This window comes from Hevea brasiliensis, chromosome 5, assembly GCF_030052815.1.
Source record: "Hevea brasiliensis isolate MT/VB/25A 57/8 chromosome 5, ASM3005281v1, whole genome shotgun sequence".
Classification (NCBI taxonomy): domain Eukaryota; kingdom Viridiplantae; phylum Streptophyta; class Magnoliopsida; order Malpighiales; family Euphorbiaceae; genus Hevea; species Hevea brasiliensis.
This window is the reverse complement of record NC_079497.1, coordinates 674,184-699,065: the sequence shown is the minus strand read 5'-3', so window position 1 is coordinate 699,065 and position 24,882 is coordinate 674,184. Positions and strand designations below refer to the sequence as shown.

At 31.8% G+C, this 24,882-nt stretch overlaps 3 protein-coding genes across 5 annotated transcripts; 1 reads left to right on the top strand and 2 right to left on the bottom strand.

Moving 5' to 3' along the window:
• Window positions 1–1,147: 1,147 nt before the first annotated feature.
• Window positions 1,148–7,059, top strand: LOC110651550 (uncharacterized). Of its 2 annotated transcripts, XM_021806914.2 has the most exons (4): window positions 1,148–1,360; window positions 1,566–3,250; window positions 3,824–4,881; window positions 6,529–7,059. In XM_021806914.2, exons 2-4 carry the CDS (start codon window positions 1,745–1,747, stop codon window positions 6,644–6,646), a joined length of 2,682 nt encoding a protein of 893 aa, XP_021662606.2. In that variant the 5' UTR covers window positions 1,148–1,360; window positions 1,566–1,744; the 3' UTR covers window positions 6,647–7,059. The 2 variants fall into 2 exon arrangements, with proteins under 2 accessions (XP_021662606.2, XP_021662607.2); XM_021806915.2 differs by having other exon boundaries at window positions 1,148–3,250.
• A 1,088-nt stretch (window positions 7,060–8,147) lies between these two features.
• On the bottom strand, window positions 8,148–10,931 carry LOC110651551 (CBL-interacting protein kinase 2-like). 2 transcript variants are annotated; one of them, XM_058146455.1, is made up of 3 exons: window positions 10,773–10,931; window positions 9,720–10,098; window positions 8,148–9,646 (listed from the first exon to the last, which is right to left on the bottom strand). In XM_058146455.1, the coding sequence occupies exon 3, from the start codon at window positions 9,635–9,637 to the stop codon at window positions 8,264–8,266; it is 1,374 nt and encodes a 457-aa protein (XP_058002438.1). In that variant the 5' UTR covers window positions 9,638–9,646; window positions 9,720–10,098; window positions 10,773–10,931; the 3' UTR covers window positions 8,148–8,263. The 2 variants fall into 2 exon arrangements, with proteins under 2 accessions (XP_058002438.1, XP_058002437.1); XM_058146454.1 differs by having other exon boundaries at window positions 8,148–10,098.
• Window positions 10,932–18,453: 7,522 nt separating this feature from the next.
• LOC110657015 (uncharacterized) lies at window positions 18,454–24,508 on the bottom strand. The gene is made up of 6 exons (XM_021814062.2): window positions 24,165–24,508; window positions 22,787–22,912; window positions 21,817–22,013; window positions 19,707–19,904; window positions 19,176–19,235; window positions 18,454–18,792 (listed from the first exon to the last, which is right to left on the bottom strand). The coding sequence occupies exons 2-6, from the start codon at window positions 22,905–22,907 to the stop codon at window positions 18,640–18,642; spliced, it is 729 nt and encodes a 242-aa protein (XP_021669754.2). The 5' UTR covers window positions 22,908–22,912; window positions 24,165–24,508; the 3' UTR covers window positions 18,454–18,639.
• Between the last annotated feature and the right edge of the window lie 374 nt (window positions 24,509–24,882).

Genomic DNA, 24,882 nt, shown 5'->3' with positions numbered 1-24,882 from the left:
CCCAGGGCTCTGATACCATATATAAAATTAATCTTAATATATTATAACAATCATAAACATAATGTGAATTATAAACGTAAGATTCAACTATCACCCTAATAATGGATCTTGAACTTATAAATTCACCATAAATTTAATGGAGAAATTTAATTATTCAAAACCCAGAGCTCTGATACCATATATAAAATTAATCTTAATATATTATAACAATCATAAACATAATGTGAATTATAAACGTAAGATTCAACTATCACCCTAATAATGGATCTTGAACTTATAAATTCTCACAGATCTAAAAAGCGTACTTGATGCGGAATTTTACTTGAGTCATTGTAGTAATTGAGAGAGATCCTTTAATTCAACAAATTGATTTCTCCCTCTTGACTCTTCTTAATTTACACACAATACTTTAGCACTCTTCTTAATTTACACATAATACTTTAGCAATGGAAGACTTTCTTGAGATGATCCTAATATCTCTGACTTTATGAAAGAGAATGTGTGTAACTTTATAGGTAGAGAGAGAATCAGCTTATATATATATATATATATATATATATATATATATCCAATACTTAATATGATACGTTCATCAAATATCCTTATACAATTAGAATTATGATTTACTTTAAATAAAATAATCATTGTATAATTAGGATTTGTATTAATTAAAATAAATATCAATTAATATTGGATAACATTAAAATAATTAATTTTAGTTCATATGTAATATTAATTACTGAATAAAATCCTACAATAATCTAATTAAAGGAAAATCAATTAAGAAACTTCTTTTGTAATGATATATAAATTTTATTGTGAATAATAATAAATGTATAACTTGTGATTCTTTAATTATATTCAAGTATACGTACATCAAAATTAAATATATTTAATAACTCAAAATTTATTAAAAAAAATAGAAAATTATTGGTCCAGCAGAATTTTTTTACAGCGGGAGAACCCTTCCCTTGTGTCCATCTACATAAAATATAAAGAGTAATTTATAATGACTAGGAAGAAAAAAATAATACGAATTTGTATTATTTAACTGGTGTGGAATTAGTAATTACATATGCCGGTCCAAGACTTTCCGGTTTAACGATTGCTTATAAAAATTGATTTGCCTTACGGCGTTTAATTTTCTTCTTCTTCTCTCTTATCTTTTTTCGCACTCTCTCTCTCTCTCTCGTATATTCTCACAGTTTCTTCGCTGGTAAGAACGGAAGAACGAGTCACACCCACCGCCCTCGACCCGAATCCGCCGCAGGACCCGACTCGCAGCCGTATTAATACTTTTCGCTCCCATTTTTTTTTCCCGATATTACAATAAACACCAATCACCATGGAATCGCAATCTGTAAGTCTTCAAATCTCCCTCTCATTTGTGCCAGCTCCGTACGGCACCGTTTTCTAGAAACCCTAAATCTTATCAGTTTCTTGAGCTTGGTCGTTTCCGATTAATCTCTATTTTTCAAACGTTAATGTTGGTTAAGGTATTTGGCTTTTTTTTTTTTTTCCTTGACGGATTCGATATTTGTATTTTTTTTTTCCAATGCTGTTAGGGTTCTTGAAGTTTCGACGAATTTCTCTGCATTCATGTTCGATTTCGACGGGACGTTAGGAATTAGGGTTTTCAATTGAGGCATTGTTTTGAGGGGTGGAATTTTTTATTCCAATTTGTAGGGGTTTTTTTTTTCGTTCGGTTTCAACACGGGGAAGATAGGTGTGGGTTAGGAGGATAATGTGTATACTGTGTGTGATCCAGAAGTGGTCTCGCCGGGTTGCTACTATGCTGCCTTGGTTAGTAATTCCTCTTATAGGATTGTGGGCTCTGTCACAGCTTCTGCCACCTGCTTTTCGATTTGAGATAACCTCACCCAGGCTCGCTTGTGTTTTTGTGCTTTTGGTCACTCTTTTTTGGTATGAAATTTTAATGCCTCAGCTGTCTGCTTGGCGTGTGCGTAGAAATGCACGGTTGAGGGAGAGAAAAAGGTCTGAAGCAATTGAATTGCAGAAGCTTCGAAAGACTGCAACAAGAAGGTGCAGAAACTGCTTGACACCATATAGGGATCAGAATCCAGGTGGTGGTAGATTTATGTGTGCTTATTGTGGCCATATTTCCAAGAGGCCAGTTTTAGACTTGCCTGTACCTCCTGGATTGGGAATGTCTAATTCTGGGATTATTAAGGATCTGGTTGGCAGGGGTGGGAAAATATTGAACGGGAAGGCCTGGTCTGACAATGGATGGATGTGCAGTCAGGATTGGTTAGAAAACGGCAATTGGGCTGGTGGGTCTATTGCCGGGAAATCTAATTATTGGCGGAAGAATGGGAGTGGATATTTTGGAGGCGATGAGAATTGTTTGGCTGAGAAATCTTATTCAGGTGTTGTGCTGTCTGCATGTAAGCTGTTGACTTCTTTTTTCTTGAGCATTAGGTGGATTTGGAGAAAGGTTTTTAGAATTAGTTCATCAAAGGAGGACTCTTCTTCTGATGCAGATCATAGGGGGATTTTGACTAAAAGGGGTGAGAATGGGGCAAATTATCATGAGACTAAAGGAGAAAAAGCACGCAGAAAAGCTGAAGAGAAAAGACAGGCTAGGTTAGAGAAGGAGCTTTTGGAGGAGGAAGAAAGAAAGCAAAGGGAGGAGGTTGCAAGATTGGTTGAGGAACGTAGGAGGCTGAGGGATGAGAAAATGGAGGCTGAAAAAGATCGAACCAAATCTTCACCAACCATCCGGGAGAAGGATAGTAAGAAGGAAGCAGAGAAGAGGCGGCAGGAAAGAAGGAAAGAAAAAGACAAGGGTTCAAGTAAGAGTAATTCTGATGCTGAAGAGATGGAAAAGAAAGCTGATAAGGAAAGCGAGCGGAAGCAGGACTATGAGAAGAAGAGTGAAGCTGACCGTCGGGAACATCAAAAGTCTGGGAACGACAATGTGAAAGGCCAGAGCACTGAATCAGGACATGGTACAAAGCATCTGTCTGCAAGCAATTATAACCGTGGAAATGATGGAACTAGGTATCTGGATCGAATGAGGGGTACATTTTTGTCTTCTTCTAGAGCTTTTACAGGAAGTGATTTCCTTGGAAAGTCTGCTAATACTCCTGCTAATGTTACAAAAGAAAATAAGTTTAACAGTTCTGTAGATCATGGCCATGCTTCTGCCTGTAGGAGGGATATATGTCCACCTGAGTGCCTAACTGGGAAATCATTTATGAATGGAGATGATAAGAATGTAAACCGTCCTGTAAGTTACCTTCCTGTAAATCTCACTTTTATTTATTTATTTATGATGTTTACTGTTGACCTGAGTAAGGTATGCAGAAATCACTCCATCATCCTCTGTTCAGTTTGTCCTCATGATGTGCTTGTGTCAGTTGTGAATTCATTAGAGATCTTGATATGACCAATTTCTAAAAGTAGTTTCGAAAGAATGTAATTTTAGCAATTATGATTGATTGACGTTTGAGTTAATTTTACTTAGTTTTGATGTAAAAGTTTGACTGCCTATTGTAGATTCTTACTGAAAATTTTCTCCCATTATTGGTTAGCTGCTGTTGTTGTATTGGTTAGCTAGGATCCATATAGTTGACCTAAACTAGTTTGGGATTAAAGCTTAGATTTTGTTGTTGTTGTATTGATTAGCTGCCCATACTTTTTGTGGGTTGAGTCTATATTATGCATATATATTTTGATAAGCAAGTCAATAGTCTCATTATGGTACTGCAGGATTCGTGAAATTTTTTTTTACAATGATGGTATACATTTGCACTGCGTTTGAAAGAAAATCAGAATTACATTGTTGACCTTTTCATGACAGGTGCACTCAGAACTGCAAGCAAGGACGGCACCTAAAAAATCATGGCAACAATTATTTACACGCACATCTTCTACTTCTTCATCCTCAAATACAAATGTCATTAGTAGGCCAAATTCAAAGCCCCAAGCAGAAGTTCAAAGCCCACAGTTACATGGGCAATCATCATCACTGCAAGCATTTGATAATCCAGTCAATTTTGGGCTGCCATCACCATTTACTCTCTCTACACATCTGAATATATCCAGTAGCAGTAGTTTAGGCTTCTCACCTCCCATTGAACCCATTTTTCCGTGTGTTGTTGAAGGGCCCCATGACTTAATGCCCGAGGAACCTGAGCTTTTTGAAGATCCATGTTATGTTCCTGATCCAATATCATTGCTTGGGCCTGTATCAGAGTCACTTGATAATTTCCAGTTGGACCTGGGGACTGGTTTTGCATCAGACATGGGATTGGAAAGGCCTCATGCTTTGAAGAATTTATCTGCATCTTCTGAAGCTAACAAGCCATCTCCAATTGAGTCTCCGTTGTCTCGACTCCGAGTTGCTGATGAGAAGCATAATGGATCTAATTGGTTCCCTACTAGTCCTAAGGCTCAAGATTTGCACACCCTGCCCGTGGATGATGTGCATGTTAATGAAAAGGGAACATGGCAAATGTGGAACAGTTCTCCTCTTGGTCAGGATGGTTTAGGTTTGGTGGGTGGGCCGGGAAGCTGGCTTTTACCCCCAGATCGGAGCAGATCAACCATGGAAGATGTCTTGCAGTCTTCAGCTTCCTTTTTTTCAAAAGATGACCAAGTCCTTTCTGGTACTCATTCTCCACAGAAGGTTTTTCTTGGCAATGGCCAGAATAGTGGGGTGTTTAGTCCAGTTAGTGGTTCAAGTGATAATGATCCGTGGTCACAGAATGCCTTTTTCCCACCATTGTCAGGGAGTGATAGCCATTTCTCTCTGAAAGCTCAGGAAGAGAATATTCAGAATGAAATAATTTATGGGAGTCCTACAGGCACTGTAACCAACCATCCTTTTGAGCTGTCTCCAGCTAATTGTTGGTCCATGTGAGTGCATCTTCCTATGAACCTCTCTTATATCAAGTTTCTTACCTGGAATATTGGTTTTGCACATGGGACAAAATTAGAAAATTTTCATCTGATTTTTGTCATTGATTTAGAGTTTGATCAAAGATCCATTTAGATAACTTTAATTAGATGGGTGGGAATATTGTACCTGCTTGATGCATTACGGCATTTCTGAAATTCTGAAGAATGAAAGATAAGAGATAATTATTGTAATAATAATCATTTGCTGGCAATTCTTTGGATACCCTAGTGTTGTCTGACTCAAATGTATGTCCGTACACTTAGCCTCATTTCTTCCCAAGTTCATGAAATTCTCTTGCAAACTTCTAACTAATCAACTTGTTCTCTTCATCGTGTCAATCCCTTTGAAAAAAAGAAGTCCATCCATGCTTATATCCTTGCACTTTCATTTCATATCGTCAATGGTTCTTTTCTTGCCAAAAGTCTTTTACCTGCCCACATTCAATGGTTTTGTAATGCACACATATTTTCTGTAGCCTTTGTTCTCCTGGATTGTAGTAGGAGTGGAACTTTCAGCCCAACCTTGAACTAGTGTTTCAAGTTGAATTTTCAGCCAGTGCATTCAGGTTTGACCTCACCGAGTCTGGCAGGTCATCACTTGACATGCACATGCCCATGCCCTTGTTTATGTATAACTACAGTTATTGTGACTAAAGTTACCTTTAGAGTGGGTATTCATAAAGGGATCTGCCTGATTGCTGTTTTCCTGGACATGTAGATACTCTTTCCTTTTCCTTTTTGTATACCTTACAATCTACTCTTGCTGTGATTCTCAACAGTTATACAACAAGAACTAAGCCTTGATCTCAAACTAGTTGGGGCTTCTCTACATTAGTACAATCAAAATAATTTTTATTTGCTTGATAAAAATTTGGTTTCATTTGCTAAATGATCTAAATCTATAGGGCATTGGCCATTACGATGTTGACTAAAGGTCTCTTATTGGTCAAATTTATTTAAGATAGAAGATAGGAGAGTTGGGTGTGAACTGTATAATCATGAAGTTATGAAATGCACCTATAATTGTGAATTATTTCAATTTTGACACTTGGATCTTTTGTTGCCCAAGCATTCAAATGTAGTGTGTGAATGTCACATGAAAACATGGTGAGATAAATGCCAGTAGTCGACTATTTGACTTGCTGAAAACCTTAGAGGTGGCTGCAATCAGTAAAATCTTGACATGATTTACTGAAGTTGAGAAAGGATAATGATTTGGTGTGCATGTGCTTACTGTGCACTTGAATTTTCAACCCATTGGAAATAGTGTCTTTCAATTGATCCAATGGCTAAATATCATCCGCATGGTAAGCACATGTTTACTGAATTATTTCTGGTCAAGAATACGTTTCTTACATATTGAGTACAGAATGTTTTCCTTTTCCTTTCAAAAAAGGATTGTATTTTTGAAAGTTCTGAGCTTGCTGTCTTCAAGATTTTATGTTGATGCTTTAGCTGATCTATGTGATGGAATGCCATTGATTTTTCTGTTTGATGATTGTTTATGCTTTGGCAATATTACTTGCGTGCATTTGAATTGATTTCTTGTTTGGAATTTGGCAGCGATAATCTAATTTCTGATTTCCTTTCTCTTTTGTTTGGCAGGAAGGACTGGACTGTGCAAGGTTCAGGAGGTGGTGTTGGGAAAACATCTGTCACTAGGCCCAATATTGGTGGTTTATTCCCAAGCCCAGATGTACAGTCGCTTTGGTCATTTGATTAGGGAAAAAAAAAGAAAAAAGAAAAAAAAAAAAAACAAAAAGAGTAACAGTATGAGGGACTTGATTACACTACCTGTTCAGAAGAGGCAAACTTCCTCTTTTGTAGGAGAGTTTAGAATACTGGACGGGGATTGTATCTTCCTCCTCTTCTTTATAAGGGAGATTGATTTTACTTGCGTTGTAGAATGGATAGGAATACGCGTGGCATGCATTCACTTGTGCTGTTGTGCATCAGGTAACAAGTAGTTGTCAACTTTTAACAACTTCTTTTTCGGCATAGGGGAGGGGGTGTCCCCTTGTTGAGGAAAATTTGTTCGTTTGAGAATGGGGAGCTATACCTCCTCTTAGTGGTAGCTTCTGAATGGATGTTTAATGAAATGATACTAACAGATGGTGGTGTTGCTGTTATTAGAAAGTACCCTATTGTCGTCTTCTACTTAGGTTCACTTTTCCATGACTGTGAGACCCCCCTCCATCCCTATTAAAAACACATGGAAATTGAAAATTCCCTTAATTTTCCTCCTTAATGAACTAGCGCAGCTCGAGGTTCTGCGCTGTCGGATGAAGTTTAATCCTGGTTGGCGGCAAATTGAGGATTAGGTTGCAGTATTGATGAGCGTGGTAAAATTAGGTGAGAACGAAGAAGCGAGAAGCTGTGGTCCGTTGGCTCAGCAGTTTTATTACTCCATAATTAGCCATTATGGATCTGAGACAAATACCGAGAATTGAAATCGATATTTAGATTGAACGATGTGGCAGGAAACTGTTAATAGTACTCTTAAAAAGGATGGAATTATGTCAATGGGACTGTATATACTAGTATGAAATAAATAAAAGGACGTGTCATAGAGAGAGACAACAAAGGAAGCACACAACAAACGCATTAGCGAAATGCATCCCAACTTTCTTTTACCGTCTCCACCAATTTCTTTGTATGTGTTAACGCATGTAAGAGTATCGACTCAGATTGATATTCATATCAGTGATGGTGACTGGCATTTGCAACCCAATGCTTTCCACTTGCAAGATTTCGATTTCCACTTGCAACATGCTTGACCTCTCCTCGGTGACACCTGTTTTGTAGAGTTTCTGGGGCTAGTTGAGGTTACTTTTGGAGGGGTATGTCATTAGATTGATATTTCCTTTTTCCTAATTTTGTCTCTTTGTAAGCGATGATGCTAAAACCATCGTTTTTGTCATCATTTTATTTTTCAAATTTCTGTTTTTTTAATATTCCCAGCTTTCCTGTTTTCTGTATAGGAGGAAAAGTGTAGAATGATTATTAATGCATTAATTCCACTAGTGTAATTGTTCATGTTAATTAATGGGCTCGTTTTCGAACGAATACAAGTACAAATCCTATCAATGATACAACAAATAGTCAAAACTCTCACGTGGAATAGAACACCTCCTGCGGATAATGGTTTCTGACCTTGCTGATGGTCTCATAATCACAAAACAGAAAATTAGCGCATTTTAGTGATGGTTGATCAAGCAGGGATATGATTAAATACAGCCGATAAATATATACACATCTTGAAACATCCACTCAATTTACTCCGGTAAAGATATATACTGTCACAACCATAAACATAGAGGCCAAGGATGGTTATATTTGTTTAGTTTGTGGTATGAGGCGAAGCTGCCTGCAATGCACATAAATAAGAAGGCTGTAGCTCTTGCTGCTCTTGTTGTTTTAGTAGTTGTTGCTGCTGTTCTCCTTCCCATGTCCAAATAATGTCTTTGAGTGCAGGTCTAATCTCTTGTTTCAATACCGTCTGATACTCCACCGTATCTCCACTGGACTTTTTCATTTCCACCAAATGAAAACAAGGAGTGATCTCAAAGATTTCTGCATCTATGCCCAAAGCTCCTTTCCTGCCTTCCTTTGAACCTTCAAATTTCAACAAGCCTGCGTCCTTCTTCTTTATTTTCAGCCTCAGACACTTAGCAATGTCTTCTAGCTTTGAGATGATGATTGAAGCAGGCTTGTTTGAAGTAAACCGCAACTCTTTCTTCTTCTCTTTTTCCTCAAACAAGCCAGACAAGTCAAAGCCTGCAGAATAGGAGATGATATCAAACGCATTCAAGTTGCAAGGTTTTCCTAATTCTTGCTTGGACTCTGTGACAGCACAGCTACTCTCATTCACATTAAACACAGCATCATAATCCAGATAAGCTGATTCTTTTGTGTCTGTCTCCACAATTAGGGATTGAGGTTCCAAATCCTTATGAAACCAAGGATTTTCCATTATTTTGGCCATGGATATCCTTGTGCTAGGGTTTGGATCCAGGATGTTTGATAGAAGCTCGCATACTTCAGGTGCAAACCAACTGGGGGATATAAATTCTGCCTTCGCAATTTTCCTATACATCTCCATGAGATTTGTGTCATAGAATGGCAGATACCCAGCCAGTAGAACATACAAAATCACCCCACATGACCAAATATCAGCTTTGGATCCATCATACCCTTTTCTTTTTACCACTTCCGGAGCAACATAAGCAGGGGTCCCACACATTGTATGAAGTAACCCATCCTGTCGCTTACATTCAGCTAGGGCACTTAAACCAAAATCTGAAACCTTAAGATTCCCATCCTCATCCAAGAGTAGGTTTTCTGGTTTCAGATCACGATGAGAGACTCCTCTACTGTGGCAATAATCAACTGCACTGATCAACTGTTCAAAATATTTTCTTGCAACATCCTCCTTCAGCTTCTCCTTGGCCACTTTGTTGAAGAGCTCACCACCTTTAATATACTCCAGGACAAAGTAAATCTTGGTTTTGGTAGCCATTACCTCATAAAGTTCTACAATATTTGGATGTCTAACCAGTTTCATAACTGAAATTTCTCGTTTGATCTGATCCATCAATCCAACCTTCAGTACCTTCTCTTTGTCAATTATCTTGATGGCTACACTCGTACCAGTTCGAAGATTCCTAGCATAATGGACCTTGGCAAAGGTTCCTTGGCCCAACAATCTACCCATCTCATACTTCTGCATCAACACGTGAGCTTTGTTTTCCATTTCAAGCTACAATATTTGAACACACAAGAAAAAACTACTATACCTGCTAATGCAATATAACTGATATAGGTATTTACGGAATTGCTCTCAAGAGCCTAAAAGCTCAACCATCTTCACATACATCGTGCTTTGACACTCCTGTTTTTCTTGGCTCGCCAGGCGTTTGAGCACTATGATATGGGCAGTAAGTTAAATTGTCTGCCTCATCATAAAGGATGTAAGATGGTAGCCCACATGGAGCTATGACCTGGTCAAATTCAGCGGAAGAAAATATGAATTTCAACATCTTTCAGCATTCCCTATTTTTTTGTGATAAGACTAGAGAATTCTGTACTGATGAAGATGGAAAAGGATGAACTGTGAAACCCTTGGCAGAAGATGACTAAAGTTTGAACCCACCGGCAAATGAAACAGACGTTCACCTGAATTTAAACAGCATGGGAGAAAAAGCTCTTATTACAACAAAATGACATACAAGGTTACAGTTTTACTCATTATAACTACAATATCGGAATTCCATGGTTAGTTTACTCTCTGGACTACCATCAGCAAAAAAATAAGATGAAATTACACAATCTAGGAGAATATGGAAATTTCACACAACTTGGGAATCGATAGTAAATTAGGATACCAAGAATCATCAACAATTTGCTACCAAGAAAAAGAAAGTTTTACAACCCAAAGGGAAATAATTGCTCTAGTTTTCCCCTTTCCTTCATTCCAGTAATCAATTCTCAAAGCCGATATCACAGTTCCATTCACACAAAACATATCCGATTCCACAAATAATCGAAGACAAGCATGAATAAAATAAAAAGAAGAAAGCAACGTCCAGAAAGAGAAATCTCAACTGGGATTTAAAGAAGTTTGCTATGTTCATTGCAAGAAGAAATAACAGATTTTTAACACAATTATAACCTCAAAAGCAAGAGTTTAAAATCAAAGCCAAAGGGTTGCTACAGAAACAGAACCGGCCATGAAATCTAAAAAATAAATAAATAAATTCTTCCACAAGAAATCAGAAATATGAACACCACCACCACACCCCCCCCCCCCCCCCCCCCCCCCAAACCCAAAAAAGAAAAAAAAGATTTACCTATCAAGTGGAGTGGTGCAGGAAGTTTTGTGGAGAAAACGAGAATCAAAGAAGATGTGTTATAAGGGGTAGGTTTCAACCCTGAGGCGGAAAGGCTGAAAAACCTGCAGCCTTTGGTCCTCCATCTTATAGCCTACAGCTCCAAGTACAAGAGAGATTAATTTATTTAATTAATAAGAGATATTGTGCCACAGCTACAAGATGATGCATTATTAGTATTATAATATAATAGCTTTCCAAAACGTTTTAAACATTACAAAAGGAAAAATATTATTTTATTATTATATATTTTTTAAAAAATATTATTTAAATTATTTAATTTTTAATTTAATAAAATATATTAATTTAGTAAAATTAATTAATTAATTTAATAAAATTAATTAATTAATTTATATATTTTTAAAAAATTTAATATATAAATTAATTAATTAATTTAATAAAATTAATTAATTAATTTATATATTTTTAAAAAATTTAAAAATATATTATTAGATAAAAATAAAATTTTGTTATATAGAGATTAAATCTAATTTTATTTTTTTTAATATTATTTTTATATTTTTTATTAAAAAATAATTTTATTTAATTATTTAAAATTTTAAAAAATTAATTAATTTTTTTTATAAACACAATTTATATCATTTTTATCAATAGAAGAAAATAAATAAAGAAAAAATAAGAAGAGAAATGCGTGAATACAGAAGAGAAGAAAAAAAAAGAGATAAATAAAGAAAGAAATTAAGATAATTTAGATTAAAAAATAATTATAGAGTTAAATAATTAATTTTTTTAAAAAATAATAATTAATTAATTTTGATAAAATAAAAAATTTTAAATAATAATTTAATTAATATTAACTAATAAAACAGTTAATAGAATAATTAAATAATTTAATAAAAATAAAATTAAATAATTAATTTTATTAAAATATAAAAATTAAATAATAATTTAATCGTAATAATATAAAATAAGTTAGTTTAGACGTAAAACATAATCCAGCTAGGAATTTTGGCAGCCGCTTAATAGCTAAAAAATGGTCCATTGACGCGGTGGGACAGCGGACGTGGATTTGCCATTTTTGCTTTTATTCAAAAACGACGGCTCTTGTTCATAACAAAGGGTGGGATAGCCGCTTATCTACGTCAAAAAAAAAAAAAACAAAAAGGGAGTCAACTGCTTTGCCAACCATACGCGTTGAAGAGATCACAGACGGACAATTTCTCCGTTATATTTGATTGGGTTGTCCTTTTTGGGACCACACCACTAGATCCTCTAATTATCATTTTCCCAGTCGGCCATTTCCATTCCCACTGCTCCAACGTCAATATTGCCCAACCAAGGCTTATCACATATTCTTATAATCGTGGGTTGCAGATTTAGATGAGATATATTCTTTTTTTATTGGAATAGGAGAAATATTTTTTAATTAGAAAAAATTTTATTTTATTTTTTTATACTGAGCAATTCTTATTATAGTATTATTTTTGAATTAAATAAATTTTTATTTATAATATAATCTAATATTATATTATAAATAAGAGGCTTTTAACTCATAGAAAAGGAACTTTTGTCATTAATAAAAAAATATATATAATTAAAAGAAAAAAATTATTATTGATTATTGTCTCATAGTTGAAGATATCTTTTTATGATGATGAATAATGTAATTAAAATAATACATTTTATTATTTTAGAAGAGAATAATAATATTATATTTATTATAAGAAATAATATAATAAAAATAAAAAAAAAAAAAGAATAGAAAGTTTTTAACTTTTTTTTTTATAAAAAAAAAATAACATAAAACCGTTGATGTAACTGTATATTAAAGAGAATATATTTATTGTTAAGTTTATAATTTATATTTGAAATGAATGCATCATCAATTAAATATAATGAAATGAAAATTAAGTTTGAACAGTAAGTGATTTTAGAGTAATTTATAAAAAATATATATATATATATAATTTCAATTAAAAAAAATGTATCCTAATAATCCAAAGAGAAACACAAAATTGGGGAATGAAGGGAGCTGCCGTCCACTTGAATTAATTTATGTTTTTGGATAAATGAGCGCATAAATATGTAATAATTCTGTTTTGTCATATAGTTCGTAGATAGAGAGTTGGCTTTGGCTGCTTTCTCTCCTTCACTGTCTTATAGTTGTTTTTATCTGCATCAACTGCTATTTTGAGACTTAATTATTAAAATCATATATATATATATATATATATATATATATATTAAATTTAAATAAAAAATAAATAAAGCTATAAAAAATTGAAATTAAAAGGGGCAATCCTGTCTTTTTAGTTATTGAAAATGGAGTAATTAGAGCCCACAAGATGAAATATTTTGGTCCAATGTCTTTTCTTTTCATTATTTCCCCTTCTTCCTAAACCCGAGAAAAACCTTCATAAAAAAAAAATATTTTTTTTACATATATAAAAACAAATAATAGTCAGTACTATATATATATATAATTAATAATAATAATAATAATAATAATAAAATAATAAATCACAAATAGAGAAATGAGTGTTCATAAGTATCAAGAAAACCACGGATGAATAATTGATAATTATTTCATCTCTGACATTATCATTGCTATTTCATGGATTATAAAGACTATATTATACCCATCCTCCCACCCACTAACATTCCTAATGACTCTCAATATAAACATAGAATTTTGTCTCAAAAGCATTTCCGTACCATGAGGCCATTTCCATATCACATCAAAAGGAAAGCATTAATTATGGATGATTTGATATTATTTGGCATGTAATGAGAATAGTCCAACTAGTATAGTGTATGTATGATTACGAGAACAAACACCACCTAAATTGCCAGAATGCATTTTCCTCTACTTCCAAGCAACCGTTTTCTCATGGCCATCCCCATCATCCACAACAAGGACAATAATTCCATTGTGCAACAATAAGAATAATTCCATAGTGCTGCACTATCTTTTATTTGATTTTCTCAACTAATGCACGCATTGGTAGCTAGGAATTTATTATTATTATTATTTTCTTTTTATAAATTTATTATAGGGTACATTTGAATCAATTTTTACATATCGAAGCAATTTTAAAAATATACTTTCTGATACAAATTTTATCATTTTTTTTTTTTGAAAACTATACAAATATTTTCATTTAATTCTTGTATTATAGTAAAATTAATAATTTAATTTCATATTTTACAAAAATATTAATTAATTCTTAAATTTTAATTATTTTATTTCTAAACTTCCATTTACTTCTCTCAACTTTTATTGTTAATGATAAACACTTTTATTTATAAATTTTTACTGTTACAAACATTTTCATCCTGGGATTTTTACTATTATTAACACTTTTTATCACTTACTGATTAGTTTTAGTTCATTGGCTAATGGTTAATTGACAAAAAATGAATGAAGAAGCCAAATAGTTTGCATAATTAAAAGTGATGGACTAAATTATATATTTTTTAAAATACGATGACTATATCATTAATTTTGATATAATTCAGAAAATAAATAATAATTTATCTATATTTATGCTAGCAATTTAATAATTATTTAAGAAAATTATTATTTAATATTTATTTGAATAAAATTAATTATTTGATCTATCTTTAAAAAATATATTAATTAATTTATATAATTTTATTTTATTTATTTTTTAGGTCTTCTATTTATTTTAAGTATTAATTTAAATTTTATTCAATTTTTATAATTTGAGAAATACATTTATAAAATTTTATTTTTTTTAAATTCTTGAATTATTTAATTTTGAAATGATAATTTTTTTTTAAATACATTGACTAATTAAGACTTTGTTTAAATAGGATAGTGAAATTAAATAATAAATAAAATAAAAATATAGAAATAATTAATATATTTTTTAAAAAAATTAAATAAATAATTTTGTTGAAGTAGAGTCTAATTATTTTATTATGCGTTTAGATATTTTTATCCGTCAACTTCAAAATGGCTTTGGTCGGCGATGTTGAAAGCCTCGCTAATGTAAAAGGTTCACGTGAAACGTGCTGATATGAATGGGTCTTCTTCTTCCGCAAATTGCGCGAAGGTTTATTTGAAAGTGATGACCATAGCTATGTATTATTATTATTATTATTATTATTATTATTATTATTATTATTATTATTATTTTAACCTTGCTGATTGAGATTAATCTGATTGTAAATGATCTATTTTTAATTTGGATTAGAGAGTTAGACTTTATTATATTATGCATTCACTGCAATGAAAAAATATATAAATGAGTGTACTCCACAATAATAATATAAAAATATTCAAATTTATGGATTTTTATCAATAATAAAAAAAAAAATCTTACGTTTCTTATTTCCTCAAATATCAATTAATGGTGTTCAAATTTTAATTTATATTTGCATATATCATTTAATATAAAATATAATTTACTAATTTATGAAATTATAAAAACTGAAATATGTAGCACTTTAAATTCACACCTTATCTTTTATCCCTTTTCCATTTTTTAAGAAAATGCCGACGAAAATTGCAAAAACTGTAGCTTTTTTTCTTATGATTAACACACAATATCACATAATTTCAAACAAGTATTGAAATTATAGTTACGATATAATCACAGCAATAGTGATGCATGCATTTTATATCATTATTTAGGTATAATTGTTCATAGCTTTTACAGTAAATATTAGTCTTTATTTAGTTAATTTTACATTTTTTACACTATTTAGTTTAATTCATAGAATTTATTTATTTTGTATGTAAAATTTAGAGAATTTTAGTAATATTTTGATTATAACAGCCATTTAGAAGAAATTAGAGCTGAAGTGTAAAGTTTTAAAAAGAAAAAAAATTTAAAGTTGAGTTTTAAAGAAACAAAAAGTTACAGGTTGTGTCATCATTATAAATGAAGTTTTTTTGCCAAGCCGAAAGCTGCACAAGCAAGGACACAACCTCATTTAGCCTGTGTTGATGCACCTAATGAATTTCAGAATTGTCTAGAAAGTTACACAATTTGCAATACAAGACAAAATAAAACCAATTCAATTTGTGTCGTTTTAATGAAAAATGCTTATGTGACACTTGTTGTCCTCTGACCTAATATATTATATTTACTCTATAATATTTTGTCTTTTAACCAATTTTTATGGCAGACTCATATAAGATCTTTTTTTTCTCTTTCTTACCTGAAGGAGAAAGCAAAGGATTTTTACTAGAAAGTAAAGGAGACAGGGGAGCATTATTGGACTGTTCTTGCGGCAGCTGAAGAGCACGTCTTCTCCAACATTTCAGCGGTAGATTCTTTGCTATTTTCATTGAGTTTTTCTTTCCCTTAAGTTAAATTTTCATTTTTTATTCATTTTTTTACTTGAGTTTGTCTTGAAATTATGATTTGTGAGTAGAATATTGAGATTCTAGAGATAGGTATGTAAATATTGCCTTGTAACGTAGTTTTTAAACTGATTTAGTTATTTAAATGAGATTTACTGTATTTTTTATTTATTACTTGTGAGCTTATTATCTTGTTTGATGAAGGGCTCTCATCGAGTTAAGTCTTCATCATTTATAGATGGACTGAATAATGAAAGTTTGTGATAGATAATCATGCAATGAACTTGGTTTGTTTGGTGTTAGAAATAAGCTAAGAATATTAAAAGAAATTTAAAAATCAATTAGAGCTTTAAATGGGTTTTATCAATTTTGAAATACCATGAAAACAGAGTTTAATTTGATAAAAATTAACTTTGAAATGCTTGAGAAAGGTTTCAAATAAATAAGAATTGATTTCCTTAAAAAATTGCAAATCTCATGTATTTAGCTAAATTAGGGATAAACTATATACAAATAATATTGAAAAACCCTATATCTATAATTACTTTAATTTTTATTGAAGTTAGATTTAAATCATCCCAAACCTATAATTTGCAATTTCAGTTTAAATTTTAGTTATCTAATTTAATTAATTATTTAATTTAGCTTAAATTCCTCAAATATCAATTTTAATTTTCAATTTCATTTTTAACATCTTTAAATTTTGGCATTTTAATCAGTTTATTCCTTTAATTTCTATTTAAGCATAACTCTTCGTGGAAATGAGATTTTTCAATATATCCTATAAAAGCTATTTTACAGCACATCAAGTTTTTAGTACCGTTGCAGGAAAATTATTTGTTTTAAATTGGATTTTAACTATTTTAAGCTGATTAGAATTTTTATTTTTATTTTATTTTTATTACTATTTCTTGAATTTTTTAGATATTTTAATTATTTATGAGATGGTCGAAAAGTACAAGTGATACTCAATTATTATTTAACCTTGAAATTAAAAAGTTTTATCTAGCCAACAAAAATAAATCTAAGGGAAGAAGCACTTTTGAGCTTTTGCTATTATTAACACTTTTATCACTTATCGATTACTTTTAATCCATTGACTGATAGTTAATTGACAAAAATGAACGAAGAAGCCAAATAGTTCACATAATTAAAAGTGATAGACTAAATTATATATTTTTTAAAATACAATGACTACATCATTAATTTTGATGTAATTAAAAAATTAAATAATAATTTATTAATATTTATGTTAAATTTATTAGTAATTTAATAATTATTTTAAAAAAATTAATATCTAATCTTTGTTTTAATTAAACTAATTACTTAGTATGTTTTTAGAAAATATATTAATTAATTCTTATAATTTTATTTCATTTATTCTATGTTCCTTCTAATCATTTTAAGTATTAACATTTCTTTTTTTAAAAAAAAAAATCTTAAACTATTTAGTTTCATAATGATAATTTTTTTTATTTTTTTTAAATACATTGATTAATTAAAATTATAGTGAAATTAAATAATAAATAAAATAAAAATATAAAAATAACTAAAATATTAAAAAAAAATAAAGAAATTAAATAAATAATTTTGTTGAAATAGAGTCTAATCATTTTTTATCCGTCTAGATATTTTTATCCGTCTAGATATTTTTATCCGTCAACGTCAAAATGGCTTTGGTCGGCGATGTTGAAAGCCTCACTAATGTAAAGGTCTTATTCTTCCGCAAATTGGGCGAAGGTTTATTTGAAAGTGATGACCATAGCTATCCTTGCTGATTGAGATTAATCTGATTGTAAATGATCTATTTTAATTTGGATTAGAGAGTTAGACTTGATTATATTATGCATTCACTGCAATGAAAAAACATATAAATGAGTGTACTCCACAATAATAATATAAAAATATTGAAATTTATGGATTTTTATCAATAAAAAAAAATCTTATCTTTCTTATTTCTTCAAATATCAATTAATGGTGTTCAAATTATAATTTATATTTGCATATATCATTTAATATAAAATATAATTTAATAATTTATGAAATTATAAAAACTGAAAATATGCTAGCACTTTAAATGCACACCTTACCTTTTATCCCTTTCCCCATTTTTTAAGAAAATGCTGACGAAAATTGCAAAAACCGTACCTTTTTTTGTTATGATTAACTTGGAGCCTTGATGCATTCTTAAACTTACTTTAACAAAAGAAATTGAAAAAAAAAAAAAAAAAAAATCAGTAGGTACTTCTAAAATTAATGTTTCTAGTTAAGGTATCATATATGCTAACTTTAGACCTTTAAACACACAGCAGGCAAAAGCTATGAGTTCAGATGCGGAGCATAGAATTTAGCTTCAAACATCTATGATTAACACACAAGATCACATAATTTCATACAAGTACTGAAATTATAGTTACAATATAATTACAGCAATAGCACAATTATGGTATAGAAATCCTATCATTCAAACACCTGGAATGAAATAATTTCACAAAGAAGAATACCCAGTAAGCTCATTTTCAGTCCACTTGATTATGAATCAGCCTTTACCACGGTTGCTGCTTCCCCACTACCGGTTATACTTGAATCACAGGCATGTAACATAGTACATATGTCTCTGGTTTCCAGAAACTGTTCTGCATTGACAAGGATAATAGGACCATACTCGAAAACCAACTTCTTGCACTGCGAATCAATGACATCAATTTAGAACTAAATTTAGTATCAAAAAGAAAACAGACAAATAGATTTCTAACCAGGACCAGGCAAAACTACTCATAATTTTGTTTCTTTTCATCCATTGTGACAATTCACAGTTCAGAATTCAAACAATAGCATCCTAATGGGCATTTGGATAGCAATCCTCCCAATGTGTCCATCCCACCCTCATGCACAAGGGGAGGATGATTTTATCAAATATCATGAGATATCATATATGAACCGAGTCAGATCAACAAGATGTCAAAGCTTATTGCAATTTCTGTGGAGGATTTTATGATCTCGACCTATGATTAAATTAAAGCATAATCTTCAAAATATTTCATCTTAAAAGTAGCTATCATTCTCACCTTTGCTGCATAGTTCTCCATTGAATCACATCCCTTTAGAAGTATCTCAATTATCTCAAGCTGACAAACAAAAAAGAGCACATGATTGTTCAATTAGCAAAGGAACTCCAAGGTAAAAATACATCATTAATAACAATAACCTATAATGAGGATTTTCTGCTAGGAGAGTCAAAAAGGACACTCAGTCAATGAAAGAAAAAGGCATTCCAGTTCACCATGTGAAATTTTTATCCACTATGACTTTCAAGAGCATATAAAATCTAAGAATGTTCCTTATAAGCCATGACAGAAATTGGATGCTACATAGTATGTTCAAGTACAGAGAAATTGAACAAATCAAGATTGTCAGCCACACATTCTCTCAGCTATAGTAGCAAAAAATTGTTTATGTTTCCTTATTATGAGTCCATTAATTATGCTGCTTTTTTGCTCAATTCTTGTGCATCAAGTTATCATCAGTACAAGTGAATGAATGCCACACCCACACCAACCCAAAAAGGCCTCTAATTTTCATTTGTTGCAAGAACAAACCTGTGTGTCGGGATTTTTCAACTTGAGTAATACTTCTGAAACAGCACGATGGCAAATTCCACATTTATCTTGTTGGAGTTTTGAGGAAATGAACACCATTTCATGACAGAGATTGACTTTTCGACAGAATTCTTCAGCTTGAACTGAGGAAACCTCCAGAAAGAAGAGAGGAGCATAATAGTCCACCAAAGTGATGCACTGTGTAAAGCAAATTACAAAGTCGCTAAAGAATTTAAACACCAAGAAAATGCAAAAATCAAATATTACATCTAAGTAGACACGTGTTGGAATGTCATATAGGTTCAGAGTTTCATTTTGTACATATAGCGAGATTTAATCCATTATGCATCCTCACAAGTACAACAATCTAAAATAGAAATTAACAATATGTACATTTATACTATAATTAATTGCACTACAGAGACACGTAGTGATTATAAGCAATTGGCCAGCCAATTGCACTCATAAACGCAGGTTGACCATCTCAAGGAACAAGCCTATTATTACAGGCAACAGATGATGATTCTCTGAATTTATATCAAAATTTTATTGAAAAGTTGATGTAATTTACCAACTTTAACAAGATCCCAAGTGCTTTTCTATTTAAATTTTTTAATAACAAAATTAGAGTTCCAATTAAATTACAAAAGTATAAGAAAGAATTTTGATCACATAGCTTATGATTTTAATATCCACATGTGACCCACCACATATTAGGAATTTTGCTAATTCTAAGTTAATTAGAAGTTGTAAATAGATGGATTGGGATTTTAAACTACCATGGGTTTGTGTGAAGGAACTTAAAATCATTAGATTTGATTTTTGTTATAACAGTCTTTTTATTATTTCATGGATGTTGGCTAGGTTAATGAATATTGACAAAAATTTTATTTTAGAGTGAATTTGAAATGCTTATAGAAATCACATACAAATCCGTCATTTGTCCTTCCATCCAAAGATGACATCAAAGGACTGGGATTAGATATGTTAGCATACACCACTTAAAATATGTTTAAAGATACAAGTTCGTTGGGTTTGTAGGTTCTTGAATGCGGATAAAAACTTATTTGAATATGAATTTAAATAACTACCAAAAATATGTAATTTTAAACACGCTCTACAATTTGGATGAAAAAACTTTTTTCCTTCTCTTGTGCCAGTTCAAATTTTTATTTATACAAATTTAAACTAACACTCACATTCAAATCCTGGGATTAGAAATCAATCCCGAACCAAAATCCAAATACAAGTTTCTAACAATATAAAAATATGAAGAATTTCCTTTTTTGGTCCAAAAAAGGTTTACATCTTAAGCCACTTTTATACAAGGCCATCAGAAAAGGCATAATGTTACATTTTCATGTTCCATCCCCCTGCTACAATATGTACCACATGCAAATGGATGCAGCATTTGCTGCTTCATCAATTTAAATGGGGAAAGCCTATTAAAGAGCCTTTAAACTTTGCAAGTTTTTGTTATTGAGCCTCCTAAATGAAGTAGTGTTTTATTGAGCCCTTGAACTTTTTGACTTTGTGGTAATGAGTACTAATTTTACAACAGGTCATAATAGCAGAACCTGTTGTGATAAGACCAGGGATCCAATCATAGATAATAAAGTCTTTATATAGCTAGGTTACAAATGCATTATATTATATTTTGTCTAATGAAATGAATTAGTTTTTATACATACGTAATTAGAAATACATATTGAAACTCAAACAATTGAAAATTATCTAATTAACTGATATTGTATTTGTTGCAATTATTAGTACTTATTAACTTAACAGCATCAATTGAATAGATCAAGGGCTAAATAACACGCACTCAGTTAAGGTGCTCAATAACAAAAACAGAAACTGTTTAGGGGCTTCTTAATGGGTTTTCCCGTTAAAATAACCACAAAGAATTTTTACAATAAATGAGAGAAGGATAGGCCAACATGTGAGACATTATCAGTCCATAAAACAAAACCAAAAAAAGTTTGGCAATAAAAACCAAAAACAGAACAATAGGCAGAAAAAAGAGAATGGTGGCACGAATAATTCTGTTTCAACTGCATCTACATAATTTCATGAAAAATAATCCACCATGCTTAAACAAAGGGAGTACCTGTTGCTTGAAAGAAGGCACTTGAGAACAGGCTACATGAAGAACGTCAATAATTTCGGTCTGGGTCTTGTTTTCAGTTAGGTAATCAAGTGCTTGGGAAGCAAAGTCCTCACACAATGTGCAAACTTGATTATTCCTGGTAATTCCATTAGAAGCTTGATCTTCCCTCTCTTGCTCATGGTCTTTCACTTGTGTAGCTGAACCAGGAAGATATCAATTTTTGGTAATATTTCAATTTTCACATCAATAATCCTTGAAGTATTCCCCAATGAAGAAAGGAGTGCTGATTAATGCCACAAATTTAAAACATCTTAAATGGGAAAGTCATTTGATATATCCTTCTCAACAAGGAACAAAGTCAAAATTTTGATAAGTATCTAAATTTTATAGCTATATTTAGTTGTGATAAGCAATTTTATGTTTTCCATTTCCGGTTTTCTACTATAATACCATTCAGGACTTGTCTACCCAAGATCATCATGCCATGAGGCACAAACATGGCAACTGTTGGTGTTAAGAGTCCCATAGTTTTTTTTTCCTTGTATAAATTGGCACCTCAAAGAATGCATAACTACTTATTTTAACACAAAATCAGGACAAAATATAAGCTGTGTGTTGTTGAAAAGGTCCATCAGAGTGTTATCAGGTCTTTGCCAAGTAAACCAAGCTTGATTTAAAAGTTTTTCAACAGTAAAGCTACTGATGAACTTGAGCATTAAAATCAGCAAAACATAAGTTTAAACAACAGTGAGCTAAAATTTAGCATTCTGACCACATGAAATTCAAATTTTGTCTGACAATGCGCTCTGGTCAAGCAGGACCAGGAGTAGTGTGCACCAGCATAAATTACAGAAGCTCAACAGACTCATAAAATGTGTAAACCCTTGTCTAAAAGACACAAACAAAGTTGGATTATAAGGCCTAAAATTGCATACTCTTCTATTGAATAATATCAGAATTTAAAAGTTACCTGCTATATCAGTGATCACCATACTTTTATAAGAAAGCCTAGTGTCTGCCATTTGTCTAGCAGCACAAGCCCAGCCAGCACCCAACACAAGAAGGAATAAAAGCCCCATTCTCATGGCCATGATAACTGAAGTTACAAAAAAGTAACACCAACATCAAATTATAAAATATATACAAGAAACTTCTCTCTGGACAATGAAAAAGCCAATGTAATTGATGATGTATTGATAACTACAGACTAAAATTACTACAGATATGGGAAAAATAAGTTCTGATGTAGTTAATATGGGAAACGCTTAAGAGAGGATTATTTTTAGAATTGTTTCAGGGGCAGATTACTTGGTATTAGCAAGGGTGTGAAGAAGGAGTTGAGATGCAAGGAACTCATGTTTCACACATTCTGCTGTATCTAGAATATGTTATTTTGGCATGATTTACATTAGATATTACTTGACAAAGAATAGAACTCCATGATATTTAATTCTGACTTGTGATAATCAAATGATTTCTGGCTGCTTCCATAATTAAGATTCCACTCTCAAATTATAGCTACATTTCTCACTCTCCCCAGTTATTGATTAGCCAAGAATGGTTAGGAGTCAGTAATTAAATCCATAAATGACATATGTTTCATGTCATCCATAGTATGTGTTTCTTAAGGGATCATGTAACATGAGCCCAAAACATGCTTGCAACAATTATGAAGCCAGCCAAAAGCCATCTCCTCCCAACTAGCTCAATCATATCTCTATCCTCTTCCTCCTTTTTTTCAGCTAACTTAGCATGTTTTATGCCACAACTACGCGGATTAATCACCTTATCAGTTATTACAAAATAAAAAAGGAGACAAGCTAGCAGTCAGAGCTTAAATTTCTCAAGAGAATCCACTTCCCAAAAGTGTAACAAAAACCTTCAAGCCAAGGGCATAATTAACTCAGATTCGAATCAACTGATATCCAATTACTAACCAGCACAAAAACAAAATCAACACCAAATGAAAATGATAAAATGTCATATATAATAAGAAACGTCCACGAATTTCACAGAGTCTCCGTGTAGCACAAAGAGCAAAAATTTGAGTCCTATTATTCAAACTAACAAACTAATCTAATCCAACAACAACGCATAATTAACTTCAAATCAAAAGAATGAAATCTGTAAGATTATAAAAAACTTCTAGCGAGATTACGCTATATATACAGAAGGGCACAACCACAAAAAGAAAATAAAAAGGATAAAGAATAAAAGAAATCTAATATATTAGATAGAATGGAAGTTGAGAAATCGAAGCTTTACTTGTTCTTATTTTAATATTAATAGCTGATTCTAAGCTACCAAACAAAGCGATTTCAATTCCAGATGATCAAAGGAAGGAATACCTTCGCAGATATTTGCCGACGCTTAGGTTTTGCTGGCTAGAGAAGCGAAGACAGAGACGGAATAGAAAATGGTGTCCTTTGGGCTTCTTTGCGTGTTGGGTGGGTTCGAGAGACCGGGCGTGTAGTTGGCTCTCCTTCAGCCGGCGCTTTTAATAAAAGGAGACGATGTAAGCTGCGCTTTTCTACGGTAAGCAACATCTGCAACCATCCCACATATTATATTTTTATACTGACGTGGCAATATTCGAGTAGGTGGAAAAGTTTGACCATGATTTTGTCATAGTGGAAGATCCAAACCCCCTTTTATAAATAATACAATGGGGAGTATATTTGAAGGTTCAAAGAGCTAGTATGGAGGATATTCCGAGCAAAATGAGGCAATGAGCTTGAGGAAGAATACTGTAATTTTTATTAGCAAACAAAAGGGCTATTTAATATTTTAATCAACATCAATAATACATTTTCGCCAAGGAAAATGGTCCAACAAAAATAGTTTATATACATACTCACGGACGATCCAAAGAATAATTTTAATCATAGGATAGGGAAGTGCTTGGTCTGAAGGATACAATACTTGCAATTAGGAAATTAGGGAATGGCAAATTAATAAATTAATCAATTAACTTGTCTTCAAAACTATAAGGTGTCGAATTTAAATTTTAATCAAAACTAAATAACTTTTTAAGTTTCTCATCTTATAATTAGCCTTTTAATAGAA